Here is a 13900-nt window from a genome sequence, read left to right as displayed (position 1 = left end):
ATGAGTCCTCCATCATTCCAACAAGATCACCACTACCACCACCACCTGCATCTCGCGGCGGTAAAGCATGAAAGTCCCGCCACAACCACAACCACAACCACAGCCCATACTATTAACAATACTAACAAATGTAACAATAATGTCAATCCAAAGATGTCGCCTTCATCGCTGAAGATCCACAGGGACTCCCGTTTGATTAAGAAATCGTCGTCGACTACAATATGCTCCTCATCAGCTTCCATCTCCTCGCTCGTAACCTCCCCTAGAGGTGGATGCGAAGGGTCTACCAATAAACCCCATAATCAACAACAACAACGAGGACCGGTGATCATCTACACCCATTCTCCCAAAATCATCCACACTAATCCTAGGGACTTCATGTCCTTAGTCCAAAAACTAACGGGTATGTCACGCAACGAGGGTGTAGCAGGCCCTACAGCTCGTGACGCTGAATCCAGCATCGCGAATCGTGGGCCTGCTGCACCACGGGGTGACCAGCCTGATCAAAAAATGGTTAAGGCTGAAGGTTTAATAAGTATTACTGCAGGTAATAACAGCAGTAATTCTACGGATGATAACGAAAATGAATCATCATCTGTCATCACAGACGAGAATTGTAGCACTAGTACCACGGGTGACGTTGTTGGTCAGCTTAATCCTTACGTGGGACCTCCATTCTTTGATCCACCACCGCCGCTGTTGCAAACGACTTGCTTGCCTAATTTTCCGCCGTTCATGGATGGTTCGTCGGATATGTTATGCTATAGTGGTGATCCTGCCATCGGCGACTACAATTACATTGACTTTAACTTTCCTTATAATCAGATAACTTGATTTATATTTTAATTAGATACATTGTTTCTTTGGGTTAGATAGTTTTGGCATGCATTTTTTGTTAGCACATTTGTCACAAATTTTTTGGTGTTGCATTTGAGTTCGGAATAATCTTTGTCATTCAATAACATAGATTTTTTTATTTTTTAGACGTAGTTCTTCTAGTTGGTGTATAATTACACCTTCAATATTTCATTTGTGAGTTCGTTTCTTTCTTAGCTTTTTTCTGGAGTAACACACTATTTTTAGCTTTTTTTTTGCAAAAAATTGACCTTAACACTTGTGGTGTGGGTGCACCCAATTACGCCAACTTTGATTAGTAGTCAAAATAACACAAAACTATTGGCCTAGTGGAACGAATGTCATAAATGATGCCGAAATTTGACACATGTTGACGTAACTTAGGCTTATTATCAATGAAAAAATAGGACAAATGAAATAAAAAGGGAAAAATGGGAAAAATAATGAACACAGATTCTCCGCCGTCGGCAAAAAAAATTGGCTCCGGCGTCCTTTTTGATGCTCGCTACACCGAGGCCAACAATTTGAGATGTTATGGCTTTTCATCAAAGTTATTGGTGGTATTGCGGATGTGTTGCACCATAGTTTGTGATGTTGAAGCCAATATTGCCTATTTTTTGATAGGTTAAAGTTTTAATCACATATGTCCACTTGTATGCCACTTTATTGATTGGTAATATCACTATGATCCACCAAATTTTAAATAAATTCTAAAAGCACATTATAATCAAATAATTAGACTAAGTGGCACACAAATAGTAATAGAAGATTTGAGTTTGATGATGTGGTAGAGACTCCCACTACACTATACATCCACGACCAGTAAAAAGTATCGTAGATTCAAAGAAAGATACATAATACCAAGCAAGACTTAGTGTAATGGTAAAGGATTAATCTCATTACTTCAGGATCATGGGATCAAACCCTATTACGGGCTTTTTGAGGTGAGCTTTCACTTACCGTTCCCCTCCCCCCAAAAGAGAATCTAAAGAAAAAGAAATGCATAATAAATACACTTCCATTGGGTGGATGGTTTACTTATTTTCAGCTCCTTTAGTTTTATTAATAAATATTAAGAATATACTTTTCTACCACATGGATAATATCAAGATATAATAGCGAAATTCGACTTATGAATTAAGGTTGACCTAGCTGCTTGAACCTTCTCCTTCCACCGTTGTGACAAGAATTATAATTTTTGTCTCTTGTAAAATGGAGTCCTTAAATTTCCTCCCACTTACAATGAATATTCATTGTACCTTAAAAAAAAAAATTTGACTTTAATCTTTTCAACATGTATACTTTCTACCGTTATCCTTTCAAATTGGAATGTTGAATTAATTTTGCGATTAGTAAATTAATGTCTAAAAAATCGGTGTAATAGTTAACTTGTTAGATAGCGTCATACCTAATTGTTTGCTTCATTTGATATAGATATTTGATAATTATAATATATAAGAAGAATTGAAACTTTATACGTTCTAGCGAAACTAATAAGACCCTTTCAATAGTGTTGTTTCTTATGATTTAATAAACGGTTTTTTCACCAGGTACCCCCGAGAATTTTTAATATTGACCAGGTACCATTGCGTTTTCCAATATTCACCAGGTACCTTTAAGGTTTGGTAAAAATTCCTAAAATGCCCCTGCTGTTAAGTTTCCGTCAACTTCGCTAGGTGTCCGTCCAAATCATTCATATTAATCCAAATTAAATCTAACTAACTCTAATTAAACTCTAATTCATCCTAATTAATCCAAAATCCTAACTAACCCTAATCCAACCCACCAGCCCCCCAACCAACCCCAACTACCCCCCACCTAACCCCGACCCCACCTGCCTCCCACCCAACCCCAACCCCAACCCCACCTGCCTCCCACCCAACCCCAACCCCACCTGCCTCCCACCCAACCCAGCGCAGCCCCCTCCCCCTCCTTCTCCTCCCTCTCCCCCTCCGCCGCGCAACCCCCCTCCCTCTCCCTCTTCGTCGCACAGCCCCCTCCCCCCCATCGCGCAACCCCTCTCCCCCTCCTCCACGCAGCCCTCTTGAAAATTCTCAATGTTTACCGCATCTAAAGGCCTTGAAAACACTGATTTCGGTGGTTGAGTCAGAAATTTTGTGGTTTTCTGAAGGTGATGAAGCCATTAATGAGATTGAAAATGGAGATTAAAAAAACAGAAATGGTGTAGTGGAGTTTGAGTTGAAGGAGGAGGGGGGCTACGCAGTGGATGGAGGGGAAGAGGAAGGTGGAGGGGGGCTGCGTGATATCTACCATGGAGGGGGAGGGGCCCTGCATGGCTGCTGAAGGGGAGGGGGAGCGGCTGCGTGGCGGGTGGGGGGTGGGGGAGAGGCTGCATGGGGGGTGAGGGTGGGGAAGGGGGGCTGCTGGTGGGAGGGTGGGAGAGGGGGTGGTGGGAGGGTGGGGAAGGGCTAAGGGTTAGAAATTAGGGTTAATTAAATTTTTTAAATGTCATATTTAACAGAAAGATGACGATAGGGTCACGTCTGATGATTTTTCGAAACCACAGGGGTACTAAATGAATATTGGAAAACACAAGGGAACCTGGTGAATATTAAGAAATCTCAGGGGTACCTAGTGAAAAAATCGTTTAAGAAATGAGGACATATGGTAAAAGCTGGTGGAGAATAACTCTGGAAATATAACAAACACTTTGATTTTTGATAATTACAAGTTTTTAGCCCTCGAGATGCACATTTTTCTATTAATTTTTTATATATTAAACTTATATATATTAGATTATTTCAAAATATATTGATGTTAATGTATTAAAAATATATCATGCAAGTAATTTGTGATGTTTTCCTAATTTCTTTTTATTTTATGTTTAATATAGTATTTCTACGTAGTTTTTATCTCAACCATCTTTAATTCCACTCTAGATATCCAACCTTTACCACAAGATCTCATTCAAACTTTACAACAACTCTTTTTGGATTATGAAATTAAAGACGTTATGTTCTCAATTGGTAAGTCTAAGTTTCTAGGTATAGATGGGTTTACAGCAAACTTTTTTCACACCCATTGGGATTTAGTGGGGTTGGATGTGATTAAGAGTGTGCAACATTTTTTCTAGATCGGACATCTCCTTAAGTCTTGGAACAAAACACTTCTAGTGCTAATTCTTAAGCTTAATCTCCCTCTTACTTTCAATCATCTTATACCTATTAGCTTGTATAATACGATCTACAAGTACATCTCTAAATCTATGGCTAATCACATCAAAACTCTTCTATCCTATTGAATAAGCTTTAAACAACATGCCTTTGTCCCTGGTCGTCTTATGAGTGATAATACTATCCTTTCTCATGAACTTATTGACTTTAATAACAAGAAAAAGCTGGGTCCAATGCCTTTGCCACGGTAAAATAGACATGAGCAAAGCTTAGGATGTAATCCAATGGGTTTCTTAGCCGAAGTTTTAGCCTTTTTGGCTTTCCTTCTCATTGGGTTCAGCTTATTTATAATTGCATGTCTATTAGTGTCTCTTACTCAGTTCTTGTCATTAGCTGCACTTCTGAGTCTTTTAGTCCGTCGTGTGGGCTCCATCAAGGAGACCCTCTGTCTCCCTACTTGTTCCTTTTCTGCATGGAAATCTATTCTCGTATGTTAACTCTTGGTCAAGATTTAGGTCAATTTCGGGGTATTAGTATTAGTCGTCGTTCTCCTAAGATTTCTCATCTCTTTCTCGCGGATGATGCCTTGCTATTTTTTTCGTACTATACTTGAGTCAAATGCTTCAATTTTAGCAATTACTTAGAGGTTTTGTCTTATTTCGGGAGAACAAGTAAATCTGCAAAAATCTCTAATCAAGCTTAGCCCAAATACATCCGGGGCTCAGGAAGCTTTGTTTAAGTAGATTATTGGTTTTACCCAAGTCAAAAATATTCGTAGCCATCTTGGAGTTCCCGTTGATATTAATGGGAATGCTTCAAACCATTTTCATTTTCTTATTGATAAAGTTGCTAGTAGAATTCAGTCCTGTAAAAATATTCCCTTTTCCTTCCCTTCAAAAATTATCCTTATTAATACTATCATTTTAGCTTCTGCCTCTCATATTATGAACACTTTGGCTATTCCCATGGGCATCTCTTCCAAACTTGAGTCCATTATTAATAACTTCCTTTCGGGAAAAAAAATCAAAATGGTGTTGGATAAAAAAAAAACCTATTACTAGTCTACCCTAAAGGTTTAGGTGGACTGGGTGTTAGAAATTCTAGACTTTTAATGCAGCAAGTTTGGCGTTTTACACACCATTATGATCTTCTAGTGTCTAAGTGCTATAATTTGAGAGGGGGCAAGCTTATATGTTTTGGTACACAGAATAAAAATGTGGCTCATTTGTCTTATGGTATGAGGGGTTTCATAAGGGCAGAAATACCATTGTTTAAGGGGTGCATGTGCTCCTGGAAAATTGGCAATGGTCGGAAGGTGAATGCTTTCTCCTCTAAGTGGGTTGGTAACAACATTCCACAATTTTCGAATTTTGTTAATCTTAGACAAGTTCAACATTTAAGGGTTAGCAATAATCTCATTAACCCTTTACTTCATACTCGGAGGCAAGATTAAATTTATAAATTCTTTTCGTTTACGGATGCCAGAGTTATTGTTGTTATGGATCTTCCTAGTTCAAACCAATTTGAGGATTTTTTATATTCACACCATCATCATTCTGGGAAATTTAGCCTAAAGACTGCATATGCCGCCCTAGCAGGAGAGATAGTTCCAAATATTGACAAAGGGGTGATCTTTAAGATACGATGGAATTTACCTATTATTCCTCCTAATTGGAAGATTTTCCTTTGGAAAATTATGTATGATAGGTTAACAACAAGGTTAAATCTAAGCAAGAGAGAGATAGGTTTAGACCCCAACTGCTACATTTTCTCTCATTTGGTGGAAGATCAAGAACATGTCTTCAAACATTGCTCCATAGCTACTACTTTATGGAACCAAATTTCGATCTTGGTTCAATCAATCACAGATAATCCACAATCTCAAACTGAATGATTTATTAAACATATCTTGCTCTCTAAGACAGAGGATGATATCTCAAGTACTCGTTTGGTTAAGTTTCTTCCAGGACTTTGGAGTCTGTGGATCTACCAAAATAGGGCTATTTTTAGCCCTACAAACATCAACATTAACAACTTTTCCATCTCCCAGCTCTACACTCATTTCACTCAATTTCAGATTAACTGGAATACTCAACAACGCCTCTTAGGCCTTAACTTTCTCCACCCTCTAGAACTAAGTCATACCTTTTCACATGGGTTCTGTTCTACCCCCATGGGTCAACAATAGCAAGGTGCACCATCACATATCCTAGATTTTGATGGGGATTGGAACTCCAAATATATAACTATGGGTATCAGCTGGTGCTTGATGGATTGATATGGCCAACAAGCTCCACCTTTTATAGGGGGTGGGAATTATGGAATGACTACCTCAGCTCTGCATGCTGAAGCTAAAGCATGTCTTCAAGCACTTTCATGGTCTAGGGATCAACAGATTACACACGTGACCCTCTTATCAGACTCTACTAACTTGATTGGTATTTTGCAAGGAACTATTAATCCAGGTATATATACTATCTAGACTATCAACAAAATTAAAGAAGCTTCAAAAATCTTCAATGGTGTCTAGTAATCAAGGTGCCACGTGCGCATATCGCTACTGCAAACAGAATTACAATGAACTGTATATCTACCCTAGCCTCTTTAGTACTAATATATAATTGTTTATTCAACAAGTGTAAAAAAAAAATTTATTCCACTCTGTATACTATAATATAGATTTAATAGATAGAGAGTTATAGGGAGAAACGATATTCATACTCCCAAACTCAAAATCTCATTTGAGCCTTTTTCCTCTAAAAAACCCTATCCGTTATCCCATCATCTCCTCTCCCCTCTCTCTCTCCTCTTTTCACTAAAGACCCTCTACAGGGGATACTATAGATGTTTCCGTCCATAGCAAGCCCCTCTTTCTCTCCTTTTTGCAATTTCTAGTTTATTTTCTTATTTCTTATTTTTTATGCTTATTCGTTGCTATCAATAAGTCCCATATGCGTGATGGCTTTAGTCCCCTTTATGGCTCTTATAGCCGCTCCCTTCACGATGGGTGTATTAGTTTGGTTTCTTTGTTTATCAGGGGACTTTGGACCCTGACTGCAATTGAGGGTTGATTTGTTGATAGGATTTTGTGCTGGATTGCAACGACAGTAAGTACTTCGCGTATAATCGTTTGAATAAGTGTAGTTCTACATAAAAACTATATCAAATTGTTAGATCCCCTCGTAAAAGGTTGCATCAAACAAAGATATGAAAGAGGTATTTGGAAAGATTGAATCTGCTCAATGATCGTAGTTTTACCAGATTATAATTAAGTTTCCTTCAATTTAGTCTGTATATTTTAGTTTTTGACTTCTTTTGTATATGTATGACTTCATATTAATGAATCAATTTTCACTTTTAAAAAAAATCTTATATAAGGATGTATATTATTGAATTAGATTATAAATTTTGATATTACATCTTGATAAAATGATTAAAATAAAATTATTGTTCCTTTGGTGTAGGTTTACACCAACAATAACTTTATTTTATCTAACAACTTTGAAAAAAATTATCATCTGCAGAGCTTGAAGTAGAGAAGAGTCTACTTAGTTTTCTCATATCTCATAAAGAATTAAGAACACCATGCATTAAATCGGCTTCAAAAGATTACTTTCTCTATATTTTTTTAGTTTAAATGTTTTGATTATGTTTGCCAATAGACTTTTTTCACCGTAAACATCTTTCATTATATATTTGTAAAAAATATAATGATTGAGTATTAATAAAGTACTCATTAAGACGAATCACAAAAAAGTCCCATATGAGTATATATTTTCTTATGTATTAAGAGGAATATAAAAGATTCTCTTTAGTTATAAATATTGGCAAGATTACAAGTGAACAGACTAAAAACTACATAGCGAATAAAACATAAGGAATGAATGAATGATAGTGGTGAACTTATTCCATTATATTTGAATTTTTTCCTTGAATAATGCAAAAGAGGGTATTAATTCCAAAATGTGCCCCCAAAAAATTAAATTCCATGCGTACCGTCCACGTAGGACGGCATGCGAGGATTTTTTTTTTTTATACTTCAGTTAAACCGAATAGCGGTTTACACATACAAACCGCTACTCTAAGTAGTGGTTATGTTTAAAATTAAACGCTAGCTTAAGTAGCGGTTGATACTCGTTGACCGCTACTTGAAGCAGTGGTTTAGTTGTCTTTGGACTCGGCCCTATAAACCGCTACTTGGAGTCGCGGTTCATTAAAAGAAACCGCTACTTCGAGTAGCGATTTAATAAAATCCCCAAATTTCCCCCGATTCCTAATTTCTTACATTCGAAATCATTTTCTCTCAAACTCCGTTCTCCCTCTCTCTCTTACGACAACAGCAGCGAACGGCCAGGAAAACCACAGGCGAGGACAACCGGCCACCGGAGCTCAGCCATCACTACCATCACCGTCACCGTCGCTCACCGGACGCACCATCACCGTCACCGTCACTCACCGGACGCCAGGCGCACCACCACCACCAACTGATTTTTGTGAGTTTTTTTTAATTTAGTTTGCTTAGCATACCATATTTGTTATGTATTTTAGGTTTGTAACTGTTGTTAGATGGAAATTGTTTAGTTTGATTAGTATAATTTAGTTGTTGATATTGGTTGGTTAAAAATTTAGCATATTGTGATGGTTGATTTTGCATGAATTGGAAGGTGATATATTGTTGATATTGGTTGGTTAAAAATGGTGTTGAGCATTTTGTGATGGTTGATTTTGCATGAATTGTTGTGTTTAAGTTGCAAATACTACTAGTATAGGTGAAGAATGGTGTTCATATTGTTTGAATGTGTAGAATAAGAATAACTTAAACATTATGTTTTTTGTATGTAGAATATGGAACAACCTAAATATCCTCTATACCTTTATTGGAATGGTGAATTATCTCAAAATGATGTTTATATTGTGTATAGAGGTGGAAGGAAAACAATTTTGTTCATCAATTCCGGTATGATGTTTCAAGAGATTCTGAATAGGGTATATGACCTTGTTGAATGTGATCATATGTATGTGGAACTGAAATTGTTTATGAGATATCCGATGCCGGGGAAATATGTGCCAATTGCACTAGAGGATGACGAGTCACTGAGTGCTATGTGGCTTTCAGTGACACAAACGTCAGCCATGGCAATGGAGGTGTACATTGAACAAGTTCCCAAGGAGACAAATCTTCGAAGTAATGTGGGTTATGTACCTACAATGGACTTTAGGGATAGCATGGAGGTAGCGACATCAGCTCCTACTATGCAATTTGAATCATTTACTAGCATGTTGTCAGACCCACATTATGTCAATCAGCACATGAATGAGTTTAGTTCTCCTGGTTCGTCTCCCCACATACCATCCACATTCCATCTCGACACTCTACATCAAAATGATGTTGATTTTTTGGGAAATGAGGAGGAGCATGTGGATTCTTATAGGCATGAGGATGATGATGCAAGTGAAATAGCTGACAAGGCAATAAAGGCTGGTGTTTCTTCACAAGATTGGTTTAGAGTTGACGAAGTTGATCAAAGGTTAATAGATTCATGGATGACTTGGAATTGCGCTGGTTCATTGACTGTGGCTTCTGAATTTAAGATAGGACAAGAGTTTGCCTCATTGCAGCAATTAAAGAATTTTATGAAAGCATGGTCGATCTCTAGAAACCAGATGTTTTGGGTGTTAGAGTCAGAGCCCACAAAGTATGTCATTGAATGTGCCAGAAAGGAAGTGTGTCACTGTCCATGGAGGTTGCGTGCAATCATGACTAAGTCATTCTCATTCAAAATTGTACGATATGTTGGTCCACATGCAAGCAATTGTTTGGGAGACATAACATGTGGAGACCATCCTCTCATTTCATCAGATTTCGTTGCTGATCTTATCGAGGATTTCATTAGGGTTGATCCTTCATTCAAAGTTCAGTCCATCTTGACTTTTGTGAAGAACCAATATCAATTTTCAATAACATATAAGAGAGCTTGGTTAGCCAAACAAAAGGCAATAAGCAATATTTTTGGTGATTGGGATAAGTCGTATCAAAAGTTACCTAGGTACTTGCAAGCCTTGAAAGAGTCCAATCGAGGCACTGTTGTTTATTGGTGTACGATCCCAACACAAGATCCTACTATGCACATCTTTAAGAGGGTCTTCTGGGCCTTTAAACCCTCCATTACCGGATTCCGTCATTGTCAGCCTCTTATCACTATAGATGGTACTCACTTGTACGGGAAATACAAAGGCAAATTATTGATTGCTATGGGAATATATGCTAATTTCCAGCTATTTCCACTTGCATTTGCTGTTGTGGAGGAAGAAATCACGGAGGACTGGTCTTGGTTTTTAGCTTGCTTTAGACGTTCTATCACAAATAGAAAGGATTTGTGTGTCATCTCTGATCGTCATAAGGGTATCCTTGCAGCTATGAACGAGCCTCAAAGTGGATGGGAAGAACCATATGCACATCACCGATTTTATGTGCGACATCTTGCTTCGAACTTGAATACGAAGTATAAGAATGCTGCCATCAAGAATCTATTCGGAAAAAGCTGCATATGCTAGGCAGAAAAGAAAGTTTTTGTACTATATGGATCGAATTGGCTCCATTAATGTCGAGGCAGCTAGATATCTGTTGGACATTCCCTTTCATCTATGGTCTCTGCATCATGATGGTGGGTGTAGATGTGGTCTGCAAACCACGAACATGTCTGAAGTGTTTAATGGTGTCCTAAAGGGCAAGATGTCTTCCGATCACTGCTTTGGTAAGAATGACATTTTATTGTATCAATTCTTATTTTGCTACAAAGGAGAGAATTGGGTAGAAAAAGACTTGATGAAGGCCATGATTAAAGCCCGAAGGCGACTAACCATCATTGAAAAGAAACATGGAGAAGGCAGGTGCTCATGAGGTGATTGTGTTTGACTATAAACAAGGGTATTTGAGGTCAACTACTGGACGTGGAGACCGTATTGCAGGGAAAGGTGGAAAGAAACACGGTGAACTTAATGCGAAGACATGTACATGTGAGAAAGTCATAATATATAAGTTGCCGTGTTCTCATGTCCTTGCGGTATGTCGATACCGGAGCTTGTCATATAGTGGTTTTGTGAACGCTTCCTTTCTGACTACCGAGTATCGATCTACTTATATGTCCTTTTTCAAGCCTGTGCTTGATATGCATAATTGTTCTCCATATGATGGTCCGAGAATTATAGTTGATGAGAGGCTAAAGCGTGGAGCTGGACGTCCAAGGTCCACTCGTATACAAAATGAAATGGATGCAGCTGATAGGCCTAGCAAATATAGATGTAGCATTCATAAGGTTTCGGGATACAATAAGCAAAGATGTCTTAATAAGAACGGTGAAGGAACATCTGGGTAAATGTTTTCATATTTTTTAAATTTCATAAATTTATATTATTTTCATAGTCGTCATTGTGTTACTAACTCGTATATGTTTTTTTTTCTTATTAGGTCTGATGGCGCAATCCATCTTTCCGTACTAGATCGCAGCATTCTCACTGGACAAGCATCGAAGTGAGATGCCTGAGGGAGTAGCGGACACGGATTATCGTGTCGTGCATCATCATAGTCTCATTCTTGACTGGGAGTTCACAGAGGGTTCTTCGGTATGTAGCATGGTTTCTCGGCATACATCGTTGGTAGGAGGGAGAGATTGATCGACCACTTCTGACGGCATTAGTGGAAGCGATGGAGGCAGGAGACACATACTTTCATTTGACTGTCGGGGAGGCGACGATTACTTTAGAAGATGTCGCTGTTTACTTGGACAATGAACCTGTTACTAGTCGAGGCGAGAGTAACTGGGCTGCACTAGTTTTCGATTTGTTAGGGATTTTGCCCACCACACCGGAGAACGAGCCCAAAGCTCTCCAGGGTTCGTCTTTGAGATTGACATGGCTTCGGCATCATTTTTTTGTTGCCGACGATTTGATGAGGTGACAGTACAGCGATTCGCACGGGCTTATATTCTTGTCTTGATGGGGTCCATTCTTTTTGCTGACAAGAGTGGAGATGCAGTCCAGGTTCTTTATCTCCCACTTTTGGCAAATCTCGACGTAGCAGGGATATATAGTGGGTAGTGCGACCTTGCATACTTGTATCGCAGCTATGTCGGCATCACAGAGGGGTGCGAGGGAGTTAGGTGGCCCTGTGTTGTTGTTACAGATTTGGGCATGGGAGCACATACACATCGGCATACCTCGAATTTCGAGGGTGCGGGACCCACCTCCACAGTTTGACAATGTCGTTCTTATTTTAGGCTCCCAGCATGTTCCGGGGGTTGACTCCTTAGCTGTCAGGTAATATTCAATGTCTCACATTTGTTGACATTATTTAGTTTCATTTTTCTCAAGGATATAATGTGTATTTCTTTTCAGTTAGCTTCGAGTACACCTCACTAGGTCCCACTTAGCAAGTGGGCTTCCTTACTACAGGGATGCACTTGACCATCAGACGGGCGAGCAGGTACATAGGGTTTTACATGCCTAACTTATATACATTGGTATACATCTCTCAGATGCCTAATATTTGCAAGATTCTTTCTTTGTATATGACTTGGCAGCCATATACTGATGCGAGACTGGCGTTGTTACCTGCTATATGTCGAGCTGATCGACATGTATGGCGCACAGTGGCTCCACTTATTTGTTTCGACATTGTGGAGTTCCATTTTTCTGATCGAGTTATGCGCCAGTTTGGATTCGACCAGATGATTCCAGCACCTTGTGATACGAGCACAACCCTTCATGGCATAGATCGAAGGTCGAAGAACAACAATTATCCGCTCAGACATCGACCTTACATTGCACAGTGGGATGAGCGCGAGGGACGCATAGTTCAGGGCACTCCGTTTAGTGGTCGTACTCATGCCATTGAGGAGTATATGATATGGTATCATCGCATCACGAAGTTACGCATGACGGATCCATTGAGGCGACCTCCTTCTACACATTATCAGCCTGCGTCTGCAGATATAGTACTGGTAAGTCCAATGATTTGTAGTTCTACTTTTATTTATTTATACGACTATATAATATGTATTTTTCTTTTTATGCAGGCACATACTTTATCTGATGTTGCTCATAGGTGCGGCACTGTACTAGAGGCTTCTGAGTCATTGCCTCCAGATATGGTGCGTCAGTTGTATGCACAGACATTGCAGACCATGAGGGGACTGTGTATTGATGCTGTTGGCCGAGCTGGACATGGACACATCGTACAGGGCGTGCCTACTTCTGTTGGATATAGATCGACTTCTACATCTTCTATGTCGGCTGCCCATATATCTACCACGACAGCTTTGCTTTCGCCTCCAGTCTGTCAGAGGACCTATCGACGACGTTCTGACACTACTCCATCTTCTCTTGATGCCATTGCAGAGTCTCATGAGACCACACCTAGTTCATCTAGACCTTCACAAAAGAAGAAGAGAGGGTCTTAGCACTTTCATTTATTATTTGTATAGTTAGTTAACATTATGTTACATTTTCAACTTTGTTTGTGATTGACATATTTTCTTAATCTAAATTCGTAATTAAGAAATTCTTGGATAAATTTGAATGTGGATGAACTTGGTGTTTGGTTATTGATGTGCGGATGAAGTTGGTGTTGTTGGATGGAATTTGGTGCTGGAATTGCAGGTTGGAGAATTGTTTGGAATTGGTGGAATTTTTTGTGTTTCTGGCATTTGGCCAGTTATGGGGGAAACAGTGCAGTGTGGTGTTATTGTATGTAAACCGCTACTCTGAATAGCGGTTTACATTTGGCGAAAACTATTGTGACAAAACCGCTACTCAGAGTAGCGGCTCATACATATAAACCGCTACTCAGAGTAGCGATTTATATGTATGAAGCGCTACTCTGAGTAGCGGTTTTGTTTAAAGGAAACTGCTAC

At 39.1% G+C, this 13900-nt stretch overlaps 3 protein-coding genes across 3 annotated transcripts; all 3 read left to right on the top strand.

Moving 5' to 3' along the window:
* LOC130591654 (VQ motif-containing protein 20) lies at positions 1-834 on the top strand. The gene is made up of 2 exons (XM_057395292.1): positions 1-206; positions 267-834. Exons 1-2 carry the CDS (start codon positions 1-3, stop codon positions 832-834), a joined length of 774 nt encoding a protein of 257 aa, XP_057251275.1.
* An 8000-nt stretch (positions 835-8834) lies between these two features.
* On the top strand, positions 8835-10544 carry LOC104893608 (uncharacterized). Its single transcript, XM_010679735.2, has one exon. The coding sequence runs from the start codon at positions 8835-8837 to the stop codon at positions 10542-10544; it is 1710 nt and encodes a 569-aa protein (XP_010678037.2).
* Positions 10545-10867: 323 nt separating this feature from the next.
* On the top strand, positions 10868-11524 carry LOC130591420 (uncharacterized). The gene is made up of 2 exons (XM_057394735.1): positions 10868-11361; positions 11458-11524. Exons 1-2 carry the CDS (start codon positions 10868-10870, stop codon positions 11522-11524), a joined length of 561 nt encoding a protein of 186 aa, XP_057250718.1.
* The last annotated feature ends 2376 nt before the right edge of the window (positions 11525-13900 follow it).

This window comes from Beta vulgaris, chromosome 5, assembly GCF_026745355.1.
Source record: "Beta vulgaris subsp. vulgaris cultivar EL10 chromosome 5, EL10.2, whole genome shotgun sequence".
NCBI classification, from domain to species: Eukaryota; Viridiplantae; Streptophyta; class Magnoliopsida; order Caryophyllales; family Amaranthaceae; genus Beta; species Beta vulgaris.
Note: the sequence above shows the minus strand (reverse complement) of the source record. Positions and strands in the feature narration are given on the sequence as shown.

Excerpts from the sequence above, each read along its gene's own strand:
- LOC130591654 (XM_057395292.1), top strand. The coding sequence starts at position 1 with ATGAGTCCTCCATCATTCCAACAAGATCACCACTACCACCACCACCTG. Across the intron at positions 207-266 it reads TCCCGTTTGATTAAGAAATC|AGGTGGATGCGAAGGGTCTA; the intron begins GTCGTCGACTAC and ends AACCTCCCCTAG.
- LOC130591420 (XM_057394735.1), top strand. The coding sequence starts at position 10,868 with ATGGAGAAGGCAGGTGCTCATGAGGTGATTGTGTTTGACTATAAACAA. Across the intron at positions 11,362-11,457 it reads AACGGTGAAGGAACATCTGG|GTCTGATGGCGCAATCCATC; the intron begins GTAAATGTTTTC and ends TTTTCTTATTAG.
- LOC104893608 (XM_010679735.2), top strand. The coding sequence starts at position 8,835 with ATGGAACAACCTAAATATCCTCTATACCTTTATTGGAATGGTGAATTA.